The sequence below is a fragment of the Miniopterus schreibersii genome (assembly GCF_964146895.1).
Source record: "Miniopterus schreibersii genome assembly, chromosome: 7".
NCBI classification, from domain to species: Eukaryota; Metazoa; Chordata; class Mammalia; order Chiroptera; family Miniopteridae; genus Miniopterus; species Miniopterus schreibersii.
The window spans coordinates 23,457,203-23,479,885 of record NC_138108.1 but is presented as its reverse complement, the minus strand read 5'-3'; the positions used below and the strand labels follow the sequence as shown (position 1 = coordinate 23,479,885).

Sequence of the window (22,683 nt, the reverse complement as noted above, 5' to 3'; positions counted from 1 at the left end):
GGGCAGCATGTATCCAGAATAAAGATCTCATGTCCGTAATCTGAAATCTAATGGACATTTCCAGGTCAGCAGTACTCACACTGTATTATTTAGAAATGATTTCATTCCAGAGCTGACCTTGGGTGCTGGCCTCAGCCTGGCTGAGGTGAAGGACATCCTGGCCGGTGCGATCCTGAAGCTCCCAGAGGAGAAGACACAAACATTCCGTGCTCTCTTGAAGCATTTGAGAACTCTGGCTGGGTCCCAGATCAGGAACATGGCTGTATGTATTTGATGGCAGTAAACTGGTGTGTGTCCCTTGAATGACTGTCCCTGACAAATCATAACATTTTCACTGTTTGGAACAGGCAAAAAGAATAATTCTCCAAAGCCTTGCTTAATTCTTATTTCATCACTTGTGTTTTCATAATTACACAACTGGAGTGGAAATAACTAATTCTTTTAAAAAGTCTTTAGGGGGCCACATTGTGAGCAGGCATCTAGATTCAGATCTAAATCCCCTCCTGGCCGTGGGCAACTGTACCCTCAACTTGCTGTCAAAAGGTAAGTGACAGCTCCCCTTACGGATTATTAAATCTGCTCCTTTTACCCTTTGTCTCTCTGGGGATGCAGGAAGTCCAGTTTTGAAAATGACTCTTCCTCATACTATTAATAATTCTCCCTGCCTTTCTGGAGGCTGGAATGGTGGTCAGTCTGGTCCTAATTCTACACATTTCCAATGTCTCCATCTCTTCCTTTTTGAGGACTAGTGCTAGATATTTTCCTGGTCACTCGACATTGACCACACTCGTGTTGGTGGTGTCCAGATGTAACCTGAGTGGTGGAGAGAGAGAGAAGGAAGGAAGGAAGGAAGGAAGGAAGGAAGGAAGGAAGGAAGGAAGGAAGGAAGGGAGGGAGGGAGGGAGGGAGGGAGGGAGGGAGGGAGGGAGGGAGGGAGGGAGGGAGGGAGGGAGGGAGGGGCCTATGTGGGGAGAAACACTGCAAGATGCCATCACAGGGTGCGAGATTAAGCAAAGGAAGATCATTTTTTTTCCCAAACAATCAGTTTCCTCAGGTACTTGGCAGGATTATTTCCCAAGTTTGGGGAGTTTGATTGTTCAATAGTACAGATTCCAGGGAAAGTGTCATTTCTTTTCACAGAAGGAAAACGACAGATTCCTTTAAACGAGCACTTTCTTGAAAAGTGCCCCAGTGCAGACCTTAAGCCTGAAGAAATCTTGATCTCCGTGAACATCCCCTACTCGAGGAAGGTGAGAACACCCTTTCCATTCCTTGGTTTTACCTGTGAGCCTGCAGCTTGTTAATTCCAATATGTAGCGGGTTACGAAAAGGTGTGCAGCGTTTACAGGGGAGATTGTGACACTTGTGAATACAGTAGTCCCCCCTTAGCTGTGGTCTCAGTTCCACAGTTTTAGCTACCTGTGGTCAACTGCAGTCCAAAAATATTAAATGCAACATTCCAGAAATAAACCATCATAAGTTGTAAATTTCATGTTGTTCTACGTAGTCTGATGAAATCCCAAGTCATCTCACTCTCTCCTGCCTTGGAAGTGAATCATCCCCATGTTCATCCCCATGTCGAGTCTCCGGGCTGTATACGGCTCCTGCCTGTTAGTCACTTAGTAGCCATCTAGGTTATCAGATCGACTGTCGCCCTATCACAGTGCTTGTGTTCATGCCACCCTTATTTTACTTAATTATAGCCCAAAGCCCAAGAGTAGTGATGCTGGCAATTTGGATATGCCAAAGAGAAGCCAAGAAGTGCTTCTTTTAAGTGAAAGGTAGAAGTTCTTGACTTAAGGAAAGAAAAATAAAATTGCAATCTGAGGTCGATAAAGTCTACGGTAACTATTGTAGTTACTTTTTATTTGTGTTATGCAATCTTCTGTCATCCCTGGAATCAGGCCTTTGTCTCTGCCTCTCTCTCTAACTCTCCCTCACCCCAAACTCTAAAGTTACTTTCTTACTAGTTTTTTTAAAAAGTCTTTGTGCCATGAGGCTTTTCACTAAATAAGCCTTGAAAATATATCTCTACCTAAATCTTGGGGTTTGAAGGAGGCAAAAAAAATACATTTGCATTAGAACATAATGGGCAAAAAGGTCTTTGGAGTTAGAAGCAAGTTGAATCCTGGTTTCAAGATCTACTGTGACCCTGAACTAACTACTGACTCGCTCCGAGCCTTAGATTCCTCGTCTATAAAGGGAGGATTATCCAGCCTGCCTTGGAGGGTGCATTAGCTTACTAGGGCTGCCACGGCAAAGTACCGCAGACTGGGTGGATTATACAACAGGCATTTATTTTCTCACAGCTCTGGAGACTAGAAATCTAGAAATCTGATACCAAGGTGTCAGCAGGGTTGGTTTCCTCTGAGGCCTCTCCCCTTGGCTTGTAGATGGCCATCTTCTCCCTGCATTTTCACATGGTCTTTCCTTTGTTATGTATGTGTCCAAATTCTCTTTTCTTATGAGGACACCACCATGTTGGGTTAGTGCTCATCCTAATTACCTCATTTTAACTGAATTACATCTTTAAAGATCCTATCTCCAAATGCAGCCACATTCTGAGGTCCTGGGAGTTAGGACTTAAACACATCAACTTTGGGATTACACGATTTAGCCCATAACGGAGTGTGACAAGGATGTGTGATGCGACATGCATAAACTGCCTGGGAACTCAGAGTGTTTCTACACGTGCCACTTAACTTCTGCTTTCAGTGGGAATTTGTGTCAGCCTTCCGACAAGCCCAGCGGCAGCAGAACTCGCTGGCCATAGTCAATTCAGGAATGAGAGTCTTTTTTGGAGAGGGGGATGGCATCATCAGAGAGTTATCCATCTCGTATGGAGGCGTTGGTCCAACCACCATCTGTGCAAAGAATTCCTGCCAGAAACTCATCGGAAGGTATGGCATCGTGTCCTTAGACTCCAAGTAACAGAGCACCTCTTTTTTTTATGACATGAAATTATAAGAAGAAAAATGTTTGCTATCTTTTTATTTAATGGCATGGAATTCCAATAATATTTCAGAATTATTTCCCTATGTCTTGATTTTAGTGACTTCTGAAGTAGGAATCATATAGTCTGTGTGTATGTGCATGTGTGTGAGATAGAGAGAGGGGAAGAGGGGGGAGAGAAAAAGGAGAGAGAGCCCATAACCCAACGGCACACAGATACAGTAAACAAAATGAGTACATTTGCATTCTTTCTTGAAAGAATAATTTACCATGATGAAAAACAGATTGTGGGCCTGGCAGGGTGTGGCTCGGCGGTTGAACATCGGCCTGTGATCCAGGAGATCGGGGTTCAGTTTCTGGTCAGGGCGTGTGCCCGGGTCCGTGCCTGGTGGGCGCATGAGGGAGGCCGCTGGTGAGTGGCTCTGTCCTCATTGATGTTTCTCTCTCTCTCTCCCTCTCCCTCTCTCTGAAATCAATGGAGATATATTTAAAACAAATGAACAAACAAAAACAGATTATGGTAGTTTGTTTTATCATAAATTGCTAGATGCATTTGCTTGCCTGACTTTTCTATCTTTAGGTAATACTAATAGCCAATATTTCTTGAATATAGCAGTTACTATTTCCTAAGTAACAGAGAGTAATAGATAATAACATGAGCTCAATTGAGCCAAGATGCCTGGGTCCAAATCTCAGTTCAATCCCTATTGATTATGTGATCTCTGTGAAAAGGGGGCAGTCATCCCCACCACATGGGATAGTCGAGAGAATTAAATGAATGGATACATATAAGGTGCTTAAAACAAAAACCTGGCTTGCAATAAACATTCTAGTGATATAAGGGTCTGTTACTCCTGGTCTGAGGCCTTGACACAGATTGTCATTTCTTTCTCATGACTACCCCATGAGGTATGATCTATTATTTCCCTTTTACAGATGAGGAAGAGGTGGGCCTGGGCCAGACACCTTGAGAGTGAACTGTGGTTTAAACGTGGGTTGCCCAGCTTAGAAGCTTGCACTCTTATTTCCTGCATTAACTTGTAGCTATTTGTCTTACACACTAGCTGAGACTGTGAGGCAGTGAGTCCTATCAGACAAGGAGTCCTCTTTTGTACCTCTCACAGGCGCTGGAATGAAGAGATGCTGGACGCAGCTTGCAGGCTGGTTCTGGACGAAGTCTCCCTTCCAGGCTCAGCTCCAGGGGGGAAGGTGGAGTTCAAGAGGACTCTCATCATCAGCTTCCTCTTCAAGTTCTACCTGGAAGTGTCGCAGATTTTAAAGAGGATGGTAAGTGGAAGTGACCATGTATTAGCTTTCCCAGTATTAGGAGCCATGCTGACACCCAAAGTGGAGGCAACAACCCCCTGCCAAATAGCTGTAGAACAGAAAAGACAGCCCAAGTTAGAAACACATGGGCTTGCTGGGAATACTTCAGGCTGTCTGTTGATGGCTTGTAAATTTGGGGAAGAATTGCAAGTAAAGCACAGTAATCATCCAGGCATTCTTTTGCCTGGTTTCCCTTTTGACAAACTATTAGTTACCAGATTGTTGGCTAGGGAGAACACAACTAAAAGAATTTGTCTGCATGCATTTGCTGGGCCCAAAGGGAACTTGAACCGTATGGGCCTCATTAATCCCACTCTACAAGCAACTGACTAGAAGCCAAGCGCATTCTTTATGTGGTATAGAAATTAGTAGGATCACTTTAAATAAAAGGCACAAAGTTCTCTCTTATCACTGCTTCTGGGGGCATCTTCTCATTATGTATAGGAACAACTAAGAACCAAAACAGTTGTATCAAACTTTTGAGAATAAAAACTTAAAATCATATATAAGTGACCTAGTACCACCAGGTAATCACAAGAGAAAAAGATAAAGCCAATTATATACTCCTCCGATCAACAGCAAACTAATCCAATTTCTCGGGTGAATCAAGTGATATAATTCAAAGCTTCTGCCTTGTAGTCTCATACTTTCAATTCAACTTCCTCTAATCAGTATGTATCTACTATTAACAATAATAGCCTTTGTTGGCTTTAATTTTTTATTAAAACATTTTAATGTAAAAAACAACCATTAGGTGTCTTGTTTAAAGCCTTGCATGAAAACCCAAATGACCATTTTTCCTGAAACGCTAATCAGAAAGAATATATGCCCCCCTATGTTCATAGCAGCACAGTTTACAATAGCTCAGGTCTGGAAACAGCCCAAGTGCCCATCAGTAGATGAGTGGATAAAAAGCTGTGGGACATTTACACCATGGAATACTATGCAGCTATAAAGAAGAAAGATCTCGTACTCTTTGGGACATGGATGGACCTGGAGAATATTATGCTAAGAGAAATAAGCCAGGCAGAGAAAGACAAACATCACATCATCTCACTTATATGTGGAATCTAAAGAACTTAATAAACTGATGAACAGGAATGATTCAATGACATGGCAGCACAGATCAGACTGACAAATGTCAGAGAGAAGGAAGGGGCGGGTGGGTGGAGGGGGAAAGAATCACCAAAGAACTTATATGCATATATGCACAACCCAAGGACACAGTGGTGTGGCGAAGGACTGGGGAGGGGAGTGGGGCAGCGTGGAATGGGTAAATGGGGAGAAAAAGACACATCTATAATATTTTGAACAATAAAAAAAGTTAAAAATAAAAATAAATAATAAATAAATAAACCCAAATGACCTATTTCCCTTGATTCTAAGAGGCGTTCTTCCTGGGACCCCGAATGCTTCCTCTGGCAGGACTGTGGCTGGGATGCAGCCTCTGTGTTTTCCTTTCTCTTGAGCTGGCAGATGGTCAGAGCAGAGTTTTATGTACATTCGCAATGGTGTGCTTTGGCTCTGACTTTTTCCTGGCTTAAGCATTCTACTCCTTTCCATTTTATTTATTTAGCTTCCATCTTTCTGTTTTATTGCTTTCTGAGTCCCCAGATCATTTAGGACTTACCTCTGAGAGAATCATAAGAAACAGATGTTGGAAGGCCGTGAGCTACTAGAGCCACTTGGCTCTTCATAATGTGTGGACCTTCTAGGGCATGTGTCCCAGAAGTCGGGGATGCTGTACTTACAGGGTCCTGAACAGGGCGAGTCCTCAATAAATGTTAGACTTCAGTTCAGAGCTGCTCGTTAAGAACCACACTAGCCTCCCTTCCAAGACCACTCGGGCACATTTTAAATATTGGCAATGGTTCTACTTTCTAGGACCCTGTTCACTATCCTAGCCTTATGGACAAGTATGAGAGTGCTTTAGAGGACCTTCATTCTAGACATCGCTGGAGCACAGTGAACTACCAGGTTAGTGGCATTTGTTTTTTTAACTCAAAGGGCCTGGGCTGTAACTCCTTCACTCAGACGTTCCCACTGACCCCTCAGTGATTCTCAAGCTTTGTAAGCCTGAGCCCCCTTCTGGTGAACTCACAGCCTTCTTTGGTGTTAAAGTTTCAAAATCTATGAAGAATTGTGACTGAAAATCAAGCTACCAGTGGTAATTTTTTTAAAAAATCTGTTTTGATCTTGAAGGAGGTGTGTTTTGCTCTGTGGCCCTGTGCCATCAACGTGAATGAGCCGGCCAGCTTGCCACATGCTCTGCCCTTGGCAGCATGGAAGTCCAAGCACAACCAAAGTCACATTCTGTGTCAGGGCACCATGGGGCCGCTTTGATTTTATTTTCAGAGGGGCAGAAAACGCAGGCCCTGGAAGTTGATGAAACGAAGTGATGCTTTTTTTAAAGAGCTGCTAATTTATTTTATTTGAATACGAATCTACTTTGCTCCCCGTGCCCATTCACCCAGTGGTTTTTCTGTGAGTTACATTTTAGAGTTGGATCAAACATAAGTTCTAAGAGCTGTTTCGAGCTCCCCTAAGGGAAACTGACTATCAGAGAGAACACAATCCTCATAACTTTCAAATGGAATTTTCTGCCACAGCATCATAAAAATATCACCTGCAGTCATCCTGTTGGTAAACTGGATAAGATTCAATGTGTATTTCCTCGAAATTATTATTAAGAAACTTTACCTGGAGGGTTTTATTAAGTCAATAACATTGAGTATGTTGTTGGATTTAGTTATAAAAGCTTACAGTATGTCGTAATGAATATTGAAGTTGGCGTATACCCCTCAGGTTTTAGGTTTAATATGTTCAAAAATTCAAACACACCAAACTCCACTGAAAATGATTATTTTGACTGTTAAAAATAGCTGCCAAAACAAACAAACAAAAAAAACACACAAAAATCACCTGCTGCCAGCCCAGGCCAGATGGCTCAGTTGCTCAGAAAGTCATCCCGTGACCGAAAGGCTGCTGCTGGATTCCCAGTCAGGGCACACACCGAGGTTGCAGGTTTTATCGCCAGTTGTCTGGACAAGTATGGGAAGCAACTATCAATGTTTCTCTCTCACATTGATGTTTCTCTCTCTCTATCTCTCCCTTCCTCTCTCTCTAAAATCAATAAAAGCATATTCTTGGGTGAGGATTTAAAAAACAAAAACAGCTGCCATCTTCCCTGGTGTTCTGCAAACTATGACAGATACAACCTTTGGCTTATAAATCCCTACCCTTGACAATGGAGTGAACTTTAGAAAGGAACCACAGCAAATTAATGGGCATTCAAATCACTCAAAGAAAAGTGATAATCTTCACTTAGTTAATAGCCTGGAAGGGAGTTTGCTATTATGGATTGCGAGACAAGGTTTGGAAGCAGTGTGTCTTCCACACGGATGAGTTTTGTTTGTTTTCCTTGTGGTTTTTCACACACACAAATGCCCACATTGCTAGAGCAGCTTCAGTGTTCATGACGAGCATTTTCTCCCTGTCAGTTCATTTGCTTTGAAAGCATTTTGACACAGCTCGAAGAGAGCAGCAGCTTGAGGAAGAGCGTTCTTTCTTCCATCAGATCTTTAGTCACAGAACAAGTAGAAGCAAGTATCAAGTGCAACCTCTTCACCAGGAGATTCATCACAGCTCACTACCAAAAACAAAGTGTCAGGTCTTCAGCTAAAATAATCAAATTGGTATTTGATTATAGAATGGACAAATATATACTTTGGGACTTTTCTTCAATCTTTTGGCAGGCTTCTTTACTCAAAATAGAAAAAAGGGCTCTCTGTTTGAAGACATGCCCTCATTATTTCCTACAAACAGTCATGATGTCATTGCGCTCTTCTGCAAAATATATGTGCCATGCTTAGATACAAACAGTAAAATAATCTTGATAGTAAAATTTTTAAAAATACATGGGCATTAGCAAAAAGACATAATTTTACATTACCAAGAAGGTTTATATTCATTACTTATACAAATGGAATTTATGTTAGAGATATTTGTGGTTTTTACTTTAAAAAGTGGGGAAATAATAAGAGCAACATAATGGCTATGCATCCATGACAGTTTCCCTATTGAATTATTGAAATGGGCTTATTGTCCTGGTGTTACTATTAATAGTGATAGTTTTCATTTTCAAAAGTGTTCTGGTATAGTTGTAAATTAAATAGCTACCATCTTCTGGGAGATGTGTATGATATGATTATAAAAATGATATGTTGGTAATTGATTAAACAGAATGTAGACCCCAAGCAGCTTCCTCAAGACCCAGTTGGCCATCCCATCATGCACCTGTCTGGCATTAAGCATGCCACAGGCGAAGCCATCTACTGTGACGACATGCCTACAGTGGACCGGGAACTTTTCCTGGCTTTTGTAACAAGTTCAAGAGCTCATGCTAAGATTGTGTAAGTGATAAAGTTCTTACCCGGTAGACATTAATGATTGCCTTTTCACCTAAGTCACATTAGTGACAAGTAATGGTGTGAGGAGGGAAAGCTATTGGTTGGTGATATTCAATGCAGATTGGCGGTGAGATGGGATCGAAATGTAGGATTTACTACAGTGTGTCCCTCCAATGAATAACTTCATTGTCCCAGGGGTCTTTCCTCAGTTGTTTGGCAGAGCACTGTCGGAGTGTTTCTGACTTACTTGCTTCTGTTATATCCGGTTCTCCAGTTAGGCGCATTCCCGTGGCCCCTAGGCTGTGGGGCCGCTCTGAGGGCCTGCTCCGTGTGCTCTCTTCCAGGTCGGTTGATCTGTCGGAAGCCCTCAGCCTGCCAGGCGTGGTGGATGTCATTACTGAGGAACATCTTCAAGGTGTAAACTCCTTCAGGTTTTTGGGCGCACCTGAGAAGCTGCTGGCGTCAGATACGGTACTGCATTTTTGCTTTCTGTCTGAATAATAACTTCCTCCTTAATAATAATAATAATAACGTCTGATTTTGTTAAAGATAGCATTGCATCTGGCACATGGTAAAGGATTCCTATGTTTTTTGAATGCTTATTATAAGACACTATATTCTAATGGTGAATGACTTCAAATATATTCATTTTCCACATAATAAATTGACCAGTTATAGAAAAGGCACTTGTTTTATATTTTCTAGTAGTAAGAGAGTGTGCTGCTCACATGTGTGAAAGAACAAATGAGGAAAGAATAATGATAATTTTTATTTGCTAATCTCTTGCTAATCTCTCTCCTGTGACTCTCTAGCCATTGCCCTAGTCAGTGTCCAAAGTCCCAGTCCCAGTTCAAGTGGTATCTCCCCTCTGATCACCTTTCACTATCCTTTAATCCACAAGTTCTCTCTCTCTCTCTTTTTTTTTAATTTCAGAGAGAGGAAGGGAGAGGGAGAGAGAGTTGAAACATCAATGATGAGAGTCATTGATTGGCCGCCTCCTGCACGCCCTTGACTGGGGATCGAGCCCGCAACCCGGGCATGTGCCCTGACCAGGAATCGAACCGCCATCTCCTGGATCCTAGGCTGAAGCTCAACAGCTGAGCCACGCCCGGCAGGGCTTCTCTCTCCTTTCTGAACTCACCTTTACTCATCCATTCATTTTGCCATGTATTTAACAGGCTTCCTCCCCCCCCCCCATTGGATTGTTGATTTATGCCATTGAGCGTGGAACTAACACTGTGAAAATAAGTTAAACAAATATGACCCCTGCCCTCAGAAGTGCACAAATATGAAAAGAAAAAGAGATATATGCACTTTCCCAGAATCCACACTTTGGCAAAAGCACCAGCCAGGAGCACATTGATCACATATTTACAAGACACATAAGCATTACAGTTAATCATTTTCATGCTGGGGCTCACTGACATCTAAGTGGGGACTTGGTGGTAGTTGAAAAACCAATAGAGCCATAATCGTAACCTTTGTCAGCAAATGTATTGGTCACTTTAATAGATTGATCATACATGAAATCTCTTGAGGAAACACTGATATAAGTATGTGTGTGTATAGTTATAACTAATAGTTATATTTTTAAAAGAAAAGAGACAGGTTCCCGGGAGACCCTAGAACAGTTAGCATTTATTGATTGTTGGTCTGGCATCAGGCAACATTCGATCACCATCTCCACATGCCCAGTGTGCCCTTGCGTGCGGGGAACTTTGCAGTAACAGCCAACCACTCTCTTTGGGTTCTTCCCTCACTCTCTGCATCCTGGGGTGGCCCTTAGATATTCCCCACTCTCATTTAGTAGGGTTCAGCTCTGTCTTGGCCCCCTAATTCTCATTTTGGGGGCGGGGCCAGAGAATAGATCCATTCTGGGCACAAGCAATAAGCTGCAGCACTGAAGTCATTGAGCCTGACTTTTCTTACTATTTACTCTGGCAGAGATAGGAAACTAGAGCTGATCTCTTGGTCCAGGGGACTGCGAACCATTTGTCAACAGAAGGCAATGAATCCACGTAGCCTCAGGTCTAGAGGGCAGGAGATTTGCAAGGCATTGACTCCTCCTTCAAGTTTAAGCTCAAGGTCAACAGACATTTTTTAAATGAGCACCTACTGTGGCTGCTCACTGTAGCTGAACAAGACCCATGTGGTCTTGCCCTCACAGAGCTTAAAGTAGAGAGGAGAATGCAAAGTGGACCTTTAATGAACTTTCTACTTTGTATTAAGCTTATTTATTTCCATGCCTTAGATATAGAGTGTCCCCTCAAAAATGTATACACATTTTAATAGCTGATAGCTCAATCTTGAAAATGAAATGTATTTTAATAAACATTGCCCTTATAATTTTTCAACCTGTGTATATACATTTTTGGGGGACTCTCTATATTTCTCCTACCTGCTGAAATTTTTGAATGAGGCCCCATGTCTGATTCACCTGTATTTTCCACAAACTCCTTCCCATGTGGCAGGGCAAATGAGTAGAGGAACAATGCTAGCTAGCATTCTTGCTCTTTGAAAGTTCCAAATGATTAAAACTTTGGCTACTGTATCTTTAGTGATCAGAGAATGCAGCAGAGGCATTTCAGCAGGTTTTGTGCACACACACACCCACGCACTCGCAAGAGCGCTCTGGATTTAACTTTTCTTTTTTCTGATGATAAAACTACTATATGCTCCCTGTAGAAAGGACCTACTAGTCTAATGTAGATTTTAAAAATAAGCAATTAAGTTTTCATTGTGATCATGGTATAAGATGAGAGAACAAAACAGTCCTGGTGACTTCTTCTAGTCCTGAGTATTCTACCTTTCTGGAGCCTTGGTTTGGCTTTGTTTCCTGACAACTTTGTGCCCTGGTCCCTGTGTAAACTCCTTAGGCGACCTGCCCACCTGCAGGTGAAATGATGAGTGCTCTGTGCTTGGTCACCCCTCGGCCAGTACAGTCTCTCATCTCTTCATGAAAAGCCTGTGCTCCATCAGACCGGGGCAGAGACTTGCTCCCCAGCAGTGTTGCATCAGCACCCTCTCTCCTTCCTCTCTGGATGAGACAGGCTGTGAACTTGTCTGCGAAGGCAAAAGCTCCCTCTCAGATGGCCCTGCTTGTGACATGGCAGACACAGGCCAAGGCGTGGGCTTGGCTCTCCTAGGCCAGCTGGCCCGGACGGAGCCTGAGTGCCTGTACAGGAGGCAGCATCGCCCTTGACCTCTTCAGCCACCACTGCCAATGATGCAGCAAACAGCCCCGATGCCCCCAGTGCCGGGGCAGCATGCCCACTCTGCAAATGCACTGTCCCAACGAAGGCTTGGTTAACCATGGCACTGCGGCTAAGACATACGTGAAGGGGTCATTGACCATGTGTCTAGCTCTGTGCTAAGAGGAAGAAGAAAAATGAACCAGAGAGAGTGCCTGATGCCTGCCCTTCTTGAAAGCAAAGGTCTTTTCTGTGTTGCAGGTGTTTTGCGTGGGTCAGCTTGTCTGTGCCGTGATTGCGGATTCCGAGGTTCAGGCAAGGAGAGCTGCGAAGCGAGTGAAGATTGCCTACCAAGATTTGGAGCCAGTGATCCTAACCATAGAGGTAATGAGTTCAAGGGTGGTGCCAGAAGAGCAGATTTTAGGGGTGTATCAGTAAAAATGCTGGCTACAGTAACAGGAAAGCAAATCTGATTCACAGTGGCTTCCAAAACACGGGGGCTTTATTGGCCCCAAACTATATCAGTGTCAGCGAGAAGCCTGACCTTCTGACCCCTCTCCCTGCTGCCCACAGTACAGGCTTTATCCCCTGTGGTCATAGGATGGCAGCCAGAGCTTCCAGCTCATATCCCAGAAGCAGAAGAGAACACCATTGCCCCCGCATTCCATGCGGCCTGAAATCCAGCCCCATTAGGCCACTTTGTCACGTATCCAACCCTGAGTCAATGACTGACCAGGGGAACGGGGGAGCTGTTGGTTGCTGCCGGGAGGTCAGATTTCTTTGAAGTATATGAGCTGTATGGGAGAGTGGTGGAGACCTAAGCTGAACTCTGGGCATTGTTTGGAAGGAGACAGGTGAGAGGAATGCTGGGTGGACAACCAACAGTATCCCAGAGAGGAGACGCGCCCTATAACTCCGTACAGGAGGTCCTTGAATGACATCGTTTCATTCAGCCTTGTTTCGTGATAATGCTGATGAGGTGCCTTAAGAACTTAACTCTTGTCTCTGTCATCAATTAACCTGTTGTAAAATTGGTTGTTATATGTCATTTTGCCACAGTTCTAAGAGCTATCAATGTTGAATGAGGTCTTACTGTACTTACCTTGGCCCAGACTCACCCAGGCCCTCTTCACCCAGGCACAGTGAGAACCAACAAGATACTTTAGGAAGCAAATATTGGAGACACTATTTTTTTATCCTTTGAAATGAGTATGAGAAATAGATCCCAAGATACCTACAGATATTTTGGCAACTTAAATAACTTGGAATTGCATTTCCTATCTGCTCCCTACACATTAAAGTTCTTTTATCACTTTCCTGACCAGTAAATATTAAGGAAATTGGCCCAAAGTTACTCAAAGAGCAAGCGGCCAGTGAAGTGGAAAGAGGTTAAACTTTTAAAAATAAGATTTATAGAACTCCTGTTTCCTACCTGAAATATCTGAGTCTTAGATTAATAAGAAAATCACATGAACTGACTCCAGTAGAAAAGTGTGTTATCAATCAAAATAGGATAAAAACAAATGTATCTCTGTCACTAATCTCTAAGGTTTAACGTAGCTTATGCTTTTTAGAGTTTTTAATAGTTTGAATGGGAAAACTCTTGGCTCAAAAGGTCAAGCTAATTACATGTGAGAAAAATATGCTCTTGACCAGAAGCTCTCCTCAGTCTTTGTGATCAACAACAATAGCTAATTCCCACACAGAGCTCACTCTGCAGCTATGGCGTTCTAAGCAGCTTTCCTACAGTAACTCATTAAATGCTCACAGTCCTATGAGATTAAAAACTACCATTATCCCCATTATGATGAGGAAACTAAAATACAGGGTTACCCCAGGTCACACAGCTGGTCAGTAATACAAGCAGTCAACAAACACTATGTCAAAGAACCTGGGCCCCACAGTGGTAAAAACATGTCAACCCCCCTTTTCAGTGGAGGAAAGATCAGGATCACAATAAAGCATCCCCGTAAGGTATGTCGATGGACACCCGCTGGTGTGGCTAACGGGAACCAGAGTTAGGAGGATCCGCAACTGCAAGCAGGTTGGAATTTCGTGGATGGGCAATAATCCACGGTAGATAATGCTGCAGGAGCTGGCATGTGACATTGCCCGGTTGGCACAGGGATTACGGCAAGATAAATTCCTAAGGATAGGTAAGAAAACCAACTTCAATGATTATAGCTGCACCCCGGATTATGTGTCCCCAGTACTGTACCCCTTCTTGGGCCCCAGAGGAAGCCCATAAGAACCAGTGTGTAAGTGCACATGTGGTACCTATGTTGGGCTTGAAATGGAATTTCACTCTCAGGGCCGGGGTCCCAGGCGCTCTCCTGCGCTATGCAAGTGCTGCGCTCATCTCCCCAGAGGGGGAGCATGGGGCTGGCAGGCAGGGCTGCCATGACCTTATCGTTAGAGTGTCATCAGCTGGCATTGCTTGAGCGCTGGTTTGATGCCATGTAAGCTCTCTAAGTACCTCACCTCATTTTATGCTTTTCGCCACCCCTTTGGAGCTCTGTGCGCAGCTACACCTCCATTTGGACAGATGAGGCTCGGAGAGGTGAAGTAATAGGCCCACAGTCAAACAGCTGATCAATGGGAAAAATGGACACAACCCCGACTGGGTCCAGAGCCCAAGCATTGGCTGCATGCAATGGGTTGTGGCATGAAGAGAACAATCTGCCTGGAAAATATTAGGTCTATTCTGGGAACAAGTAGGCACCAGCTTTTTCTGAGCATACGCTCTTCCTTTTGACTAAATGGGGGCATTGTGTTCGTTCTGTGGGCAGTGTCGCTGAGGCCTGGGCCTTAGCTCAGCCGTGCAGGCATGCTGCAAGTGCACGGCATTCCCGAGCACGAGGAGAAACGCTGCCCAGGCTCGGCGATGCCCCACTGCCTGTGGCTCCTGCCCCAGGGCTGGGTCTCATGCCCGGGGGGCCTCACTCTTCTGTTCTCTTTCTAGGAAGCTATACAACACAAGTCCTTCTTTGAGCCAGAAAGGAAACTGGAATATGGAAATGTTGATGAAGCTTTTAAAGTGGTTGATCAAATTATTGAAGGTAAAACTATCTGGACAAAAAATGGTGAAGGGGAAGCAGTTGTGGCCTTAGTTGCTGTATAAATGTTTTCTCTTTTTCTGTTCACAACCACCTTGCAGGTTGGGAATTGAAGCTTGGAGTGGTTAAGGAACATGACCACAGTCACACAACAGCTGCAAGTGACAAAGCTGGTTGTGGAATTGATAGCTTTTTTTTCTTCATGATTTCCGAAGCCCCTGTTTCTCTCTCTTTCCTCCTGTCTCCGATTTCTCCCTCCCTCCCTTCCTTCCCTCTTCTGTCTTTTCTCTCTCCCTCCTGTCCTCCTTCCCTCCCTTCCAGACTTCCTTCAGCACATATGCAGGCACACCTCAGAGAGACTGTGCGTTCAGCTCCAGACCACTGCAATAAAGTGAGGTGTAATCTTTTTACTGGTGGAGGGTCTCAGTCTGTGAAGCACAATAAAGCAAAATGCAATAAAATGAAATATTCCTGTATATGGATAAAATAATACTGATCTCAAAGATCCATTATGAAGACTGTGAGAGTGAGTGCAGGTGTGCTTGGCACATAGTGAGAGATCCGTAACTGTGAGCAGTAATTACTATTAGGTTAAGATGTTTTTGTTGTTTCTCTCTAGAAAAGCTCACACACTGGCAGGCGTGCAGTTAGCAAACCCAGTGTTTCCCAGTTTTCCTCACTGGAAGATGCTTATGAAACCTGTGAGATTCCTGTGCCCTTTTCTTGGGATTCTGGAGTTGATGGATCCAGGATACCCCAGGAATCTGGTTTTTGATCAATTTTAACAGTTCTCCAGGTGACTCTTAGGATTAATAAAATGTGGCAAACACTCAAAGGGTAAATTTGTTTGGGGGAGAAGAAGAGGGCCCATGGTGTGAACATCTTGGAAATATCAACATTTAGGGGGTTCCTCCACTTGTGCCACAGTATGTTTTTGTGTAAGGACTTAATTATTGTATTTTTCCTGGCATCTTATTTAATTATTTATTTCAGTTAGGTAGTTTGTTCAATCTGTCTCTTACTTGAATTTTAACTTGCTACCTGCATCACACCCTGTTAATAAGTATAAAAATGATACAGGAAGGTTTAAAAGGGACTTTTAAGGTTTCATTCTCTTAACTCACTCGTTTGAGGTTTGTTTGTTTGTTCGTTTTTCTTACTCTGCAGCTGTCATTTGGATTAAGAATTTTTGACTAGTTTCAATGTGAGATCATTGGAGGCCATTTTCGTAACAACACTTTGCCCCTTAGGAAAATTGGTTCTCCAAAAACAAAGAACACTTAAAAGATAAAATATGTGGAGCATCACATCAAATCTTAGACTGTGTTCTTGAAGGGTGTGGTATTATTGTTTGCCTTTACCGGCTGTGAAGATAGATCTCAGCCCTCCTTAACCCTGGTGTCAAAGGCATTAAAGAGCACCGTTTACAAATGAGCCAGCTGAGGCCAGACAGGCTTGAGCAGGAATCAAAGTTTTCCAATTCTGAAGTTAGCACGTTCTCTCCTCTGCATTAAGCTGCTTCTCGTTGATCTCTTTAAAATTTCATTTGCTAGGATGGGTTTTACACTGGAGAGAGAGGTAGATGACAATCTCTGTAGCAAGATTTGCAAGAGACCTGGAAGCACTGGGGCTGAGATTATCTTCCCTGCAACCTCTTCTGTTGGGCATAGTACAGATAAACTCCCTCATATCTGAACAGCTGTTCCTTCTTTAAGGGCCCCATATTAAAATGCAAATATGCCCGAAGGAATCACTCCTAAACCCATACTGGGGCGAAATTTTATCTCAGGGATTAGTTGAACAAATTGGTTTCCAGCCTAGTGAGTTGAGAGCAGTGCTTTAGGGTGAATGGTGTAGGGCTGTGGGGGGTGGGCAGCACAGCCTAACAGGGCTCTAGAACTTGCCTGCCTGACAGGTTTAAGCAGAAACGGCTCTGTCTAGTATGTTTTTTTAAATGAAGTGGATATTTAACAAAATTAATTCTTTGTGGGTAGGTGTAATCATTAGTATTGTAAACCATGAATTGGAGCCTACTGATAAGCGGGGTTTTTAATGTACAGTCTTTGATAAAAGCTTGAATTGCATTTGAGATTTGAGTTCTGGACATTTCAATTTTTGTATTTTATAAATGAAGTGGAATCTGTCATTCTTCTGTACTCTTTCTTTACTCAGATTTTGGATAAGATAGGAAGTCTAGATTCCAATACAAAATATTTCTTTGGGAGTCTTCTTCAAACAACTTACAAATCACTATTATTGGGTACATTTTTAATTTTTAAAAGTTCTGCCTTCCACCTAGCATGATGACTGTCATAGTTGTGTTTTCTTGTGTTGTTGCTTTTTTTGACCTCTGTTTTTAATTTCTTTCCCTGACTTCCAATGAGTTTCTTAAGCATTTTTTAGAATTCCATTTTGATTTATCAGTAGTGTTGTGTGGTTTTTTTGTTTTATAATTCTATTTGACAATCAGTAATTAGTGCTCATCCACATTAACTGTTTGTATATTTTTTAAAGTGGTGACAAGTACATAAGTAACTAACATATAGAACTTGTTGGGCGAATCATCATCCTCATTACATTTTCTGGACAACCACCCCTGGATCCAGTATGGGACATTCCCTATTCCTTTGGCCCAGATATACTCTCCCTCATTTATAATATAATTGATTTTAAAATGTTCTCTACATACATTAAGAACCACATGAAGCAATGTTGTAATTCTGCCTCAAATACAATTTAGAGAATTCAAGAGGAAAGTCTATTGTGTTTACCTGTACTTTTATTCTTGCCATTGCTCTCTTGCCTTCCTGATGTTCCAAGATCTTTTTTAATCATTTCAAGATTAAATCATGTCTGTTTCAAGAATTTCCCTTGGCCATTTATTATTTTAGAATAGATCTGTTACAGACAAACTCTCTTAGTTTTGCTTCATCTGAGAATGTCTTGATTTCTTTTTCATTCCTGAAGGATATTTTCACTGGATATAGAATTCCAAGCTGATAGGTCTTTTAGCACTTGAAGAAAAATGTTGTTCCACTTCCTCTGGCCTTCATGGTTTCTGACCAGAAATCTGCTGTCATTTGGAGTATTTTTCTCTTACAGATGAGGTAATGTTTTTCTCTCTCTGCTTTCAAGATATTTTCTTTGTGGACAGTTTCAGAAGTTTGGCTGTGATGTCTTGGCATGGATTTCTTTGGTTTCTCCCTTTGGGATTTACTCTGCTTCTTGAATCTGTAGGTTTGTGTCTTTTTACCAAGTTTGGGAAATTTTCAGTTATTATTTCTTCACATGCTTGACTTCAATGACACAAAGTTTTGATCTTTTATTTCAGTCACACAGGTTCCTTAGGCCATGTTCATTTTCTTTTCAGCCTATCTTCTCTCTGTGTTCAGGTTGGGAAATTTGTGCTGTTCTATATTTTTGTTCACTGATAATTTCCTATGTTCCCTCTATTCTATTGTTGAGCTCATCCACTGAGCCTCATATTTTGGTTATTGTAGTTTTAAAATTCCCATTTGAATCTTTTTATAACTTCTCTTTGTTAAGATTTTATTTTTTCCTTCCATTTATTTTAAGTGTTCATGTCAATGCTCATTGAAGCATTTTTTATGATGGCTGCTTAAAAATCCTTGTCAGATAATTTCACGGTCTGTGTCACCTCAGTGTTGGCATCTATTGATTGTCTTTTCTCATTCAAGTTGAGTTCTTAGTATGATGAGTGATTTTTTACTGTATACTGGTCATTTGGGGTATTATGTTATAAAACTCTGGATCTTATTTCAATATTCTATTTTTATTAGGACTTCTCTGGCCCTGTGTTAGTGGGGAAAGAGGTGAGGGGGGGATGATGCCTTTTTATTGCCAGGTAGAGGGTGGAAGTCTAGGTTCCCCAGATGGTCTCCACTGACATCACCCCACCAGAGGGCTTGGGGTACCTCATTTGAACCTGATAAGGGTAGAAGTCTAGGCTCTCCACTCAACTTTTGCAGATAAAAACAGGTCCACAGGTTTTTTTTGTAGTGTTTGGCTGGAATAGAGTAGTTTTTGTATAAAAGCTTTATGTTTTGCTAGACTTCTCCTTTTTTGGTCCTTTATCTAGAGAAAGTAGCTCTTCTTGGGAATTTTTCTGTCTGCTTGGTAGTGTTTTTGGATTTCTGGTTCCTCTGGTACCAAGTATAGGCTATATGAAGCAAACAGCAACATAACCCATTGAACTCACCATTGTATCTTTCCTTGAGTCCCATACCTTCCCCTCTCTATCTTTGGGAGTCTTCTTATGTTTCTTTTATATATAATGTCAGAAGGAACAGGGAGCTGTGCCTCTACACCATCTTTTCTTAGAACTAGAAGTCTCTTTGTCATACTATTTTGACTCTAGACACCTTTCCCTAGGACTATATGATCTACTGTATTGGCAGACATAACAGATTCCTCTACAGAACTCTACTTCGAATCTGCAGGTATAATGAAAGCTAAAGATTATTGTTTGTGGCCCTTCACCACGCAGCCTAAATCCCAGCAGAAGCACTGTCAGTGGACTTTCTCCATAATGAGAAAACAGCTGGAAGAGTCTACCTGTCCTATCTGACAACCTTCTTAATTCTGGCATATTATTCTCCAACAGGTGAAATACATATAGGAGGTCAAGAACATTTTTATATGGAAACCCAAAGCATGCTTGTTGTTCCCAAAGGAGAAGATCAAGAAATGGATGTCTATGTGTCTACACAGTATCCCAAAGGCATTCAGGTAACATGGGGCCATTGTGGAAAGGACATAGCTAAATAGTTTCTGTCAGCAAAACATACCAAGAGCAATTAGAGACAAAAAATGTCATTTCATAAACTGAAGGAATTGGAGTACTAGTAGCCATAGCCATTTGGGTATTAATAACCATACAATTTTAAAGCTTTTAAGTTAGTATTATAAGAGTAGAGGCCTTCTGTCTGTGGATCCGTAACTGTAAAACAATACAGAACAGCAGGTGTCTTTTGACACTGTTAAGAATACAAAAGAAATGATGACTATACTTAAACTGTTGAATGATAATATTGGAAAGTTGTTAAGAGAATAAATTCTAAGAGTTCTCATCACAAGGAGAATTTTTTTCTATTGTACCTATGAGATGATGTTAACTAAACCTACTGCGGTAATCATTTTACAATATATGTAAATCAAACGATCATGCTGTACACTGTATCACATACAGTGATATACGTTAACTATTTCTCAGTAAAACTGGAAAAAAGAATGAAAAGGAAAGAAGAGGAAGCCCTGCCCTCCAAAGTCTATAATACTCAACTTACATGAAGCAGCTAGGAAACCGTAGTGAGGAGAATGTAACCTACTGTAAATCAGCTAATTTACATACATGGAAGAATTAAGAGAACAGAGGGCCGCTAAGAGCTGGAATCATCCAGAAAGTCCCATGAAGATGAATTCTTAAGTTTGGATTTAAACTGAGAATGAGTTTTGTCTAGATGGTGAGAAGAGCTGCCATTTCCAAGCAATTTCACTCAATCGCTTATCCATTCATTCATTCATACATTCATCTGTCCCTTCTACAAACACTTATTGCCTATAACCAGGCAGCACACATGTAAGAAAGGAGGGATAGTACAAGGACTGCCCAACCTGCAATGGAGGAGACGCTTTAGAGGTAGCTAGTTTAAGCATCAAGGTGAAAGTAAGGGGAACAAAGCAGAGGGGTCCTGATTCTGTAGGTCATAAAGAGCAGTGTTGTTACCAGAGCGAGAAGGAATGTGAGAACAGGAATGAGGCCTTTAGAAGGTGGAACACTGAGAAGGGTCAGGCAAACTCCATTCTAGTCCTATTCTGCTCCTCTCTTCCTGTGTGACGTTGGGCCCATCACTCCATCCCTTTTGGGCTCCCCATCTATAAAAATGAGTTGTGAAGACTAAATGACATCTAAACATTAGGATGATTAAAAAAAAAAAAAGCAAGACCTGCATCCAGGGTAGACCTACTGGCGAATTGTTGCAGTAATCCAAATGGGAGGTAAGAAGAGTGCATTCTCCAGTGGAGAACAGCAGAGTGCAGGGGAAGACCCAATCTGAAAGACGTTTGGGACCTCACTGCTTCAGGAAGCATATCCACAGAGATTAGTGTAAAAATTGTACTTTGGGCATAGTTCATGGGGAAAATTTGTGAAAAATTATTAGCCCAGAAATATCTTGTTGCTATCGAAAGGACTACTCAATATTAATGACAGTTTTGGTGATATCGCTGTAGTAAAATACCTCTGAGATCAGCCTGGATGCATGCCTAGGTTATTGGAAATTGTCCTGTTATTTAGTATAATCACACTGTTTGTTTATTATGTACAACGCTATAGAATCAAAACGTGTAAGGACTGTCCCAACTCCCTTGCTGCTGATGAGTCAGATTAATGAGAACTGTTATCATTTACAGGACATAGTTGCTTCAGTCTTGAAGCTCCCAGCTAACAAAGTCATGTGTCATGTAAAGCGTGTTGGTGGGTCATTCGGGGGGAAGGCGTTTAAAACTGCTTTCATGGTTGCCATCACTGCATTTGCAGCAAACAAGTAAGTGGAGAAAACCTGCTAAAGAGACTAAAAATAAAATGAGGTCATGCTGAATATTAGCAATATCAGAATTAAGGAGAAAGAATCTGGGTCAAGATTATTTAAAATCACATGTAATATACATGTATATAAACAAGCTACCAATTATTACAACTTTTTTATCTTGTATTGTCAAGCTATATACTATAAGCACCAAAAGGAAAATTAACTACTGAAAAGAATAAAAACCGCAGTGGAAATACTAAATTGCCTGGAGAGTAAACAGGAACATGTCCTGAAAGGATGGGGGTTACTTATCCTTAGCACCTGTGTGTGTGTGGGCACGCGGGTGTGTGTTCCCTTGATTTAAATGGAGATTTTGCTTTTGTTATACTTACTTTTATTTATATTACCATTTTTCTTCAAGAATCTCAAAATATTTCCATAGGAAATTGTCTTTGAACAGGTAGAAGGCTTCGTTTCTTTGCTCACTAACGTAGGTCAGTTCCTCTGTCCCATGACACAAAAAGACCTTGATTCCAGGCCTGTCCTATCTGGGAGCACTTGGCAGTCAACACCACCTGAGCTCCTCCATTTGTAACCAGCCTCTAATGTGGCCTTTGGACTATTTGCCTATAGCAGAGGTTGTTATCACAGTGGGAAATGCTCCCAAAGCAATACTCTAGAGCCTCTGGCACCCACGAGCCTCCCTCCCATAAGTAGTGAATTGCAGCTATTGTGCCCTGACCCAAAGAAAGGGGAGGCCGCTGTGTCTGCTTGAAATCAGCACAGCCAGGGCTCAGGGAGTAGTTCTTTTGTTCTGTAAGATGTGTGGATGCCACTAGGAATGACATAAACTCCAGATAATACCCACTTGGTAAAAGAGTTTGCCTCTTTTGCTTTTTTTAGACACGGTCGTGCAGTTCGCTGCATTCTGGAACGTGGAGAAGACATGTTAATAACTGCAGGCCGCCACCCTTACCTTGGAAAGTACAAAGTGAGCAGAGGAAGGGAGGGGGAGGATTCGTGTTGTAAATATAACACTCCATAAATGCAGAGGGCACCACTGCATGATAGGAAATAACAATCAGCAAATCAACAAACTGTACTTCCGTTTAACTTTCTATTCCTTGTGCCAATTGCTTGATTACTGGCCGGTAAAATGAAGCTTCTCCGCTCAGCTCAAGGATGACAATTTGTGAAA

General features: G+C 42.0%; 1 protein-coding gene across 1 annotated transcript in view; it reads left to right on the top strand.

The window, feature by feature from the left end:
• The window catches only part of AOX1 (aldehyde oxidase 1), a 58,823-nt gene that overhangs the window by 16,770 nt on the left and 19,370 nt on the right, over positions 1-22,683 (top strand). The window contains exons 11-23 of the mRNA XM_081141924.1: positions 111-262; positions 450-543; positions 1,141-1,250; positions 2,716-2,900; positions 4,077-4,239; positions 6,163-6,255; positions 8,521-8,690; positions 9,032-9,158; positions 12,140-12,262; positions 14,841-14,937; positions 19,559-19,683; positions 21,367-21,500; positions 22,389-22,476. Of these exons, the coding sequence (XP_080998050.1) occupies positions 111-262; positions 450-543; positions 1,141-1,250; positions 2,716-2,900; positions 4,077-4,239; positions 6,163-6,255; positions 8,521-8,690; positions 9,032-9,158; positions 12,140-12,262; positions 14,841-14,937; positions 19,559-19,683; positions 21,367-21,500; positions 22,389-22,476 (1,661 nt within the window). The remainder of the gene's footprint in view (positions 1-110; positions 263-449; positions 544-1,140; positions 1,251-2,715; positions 2,901-4,076; positions 4,240-6,162; positions 6,256-8,520; positions 8,691-9,031; positions 9,159-12,139; positions 12,263-14,840; positions 14,938-19,558; positions 19,684-21,366; positions 21,501-22,388; positions 22,477-22,683) is intronic.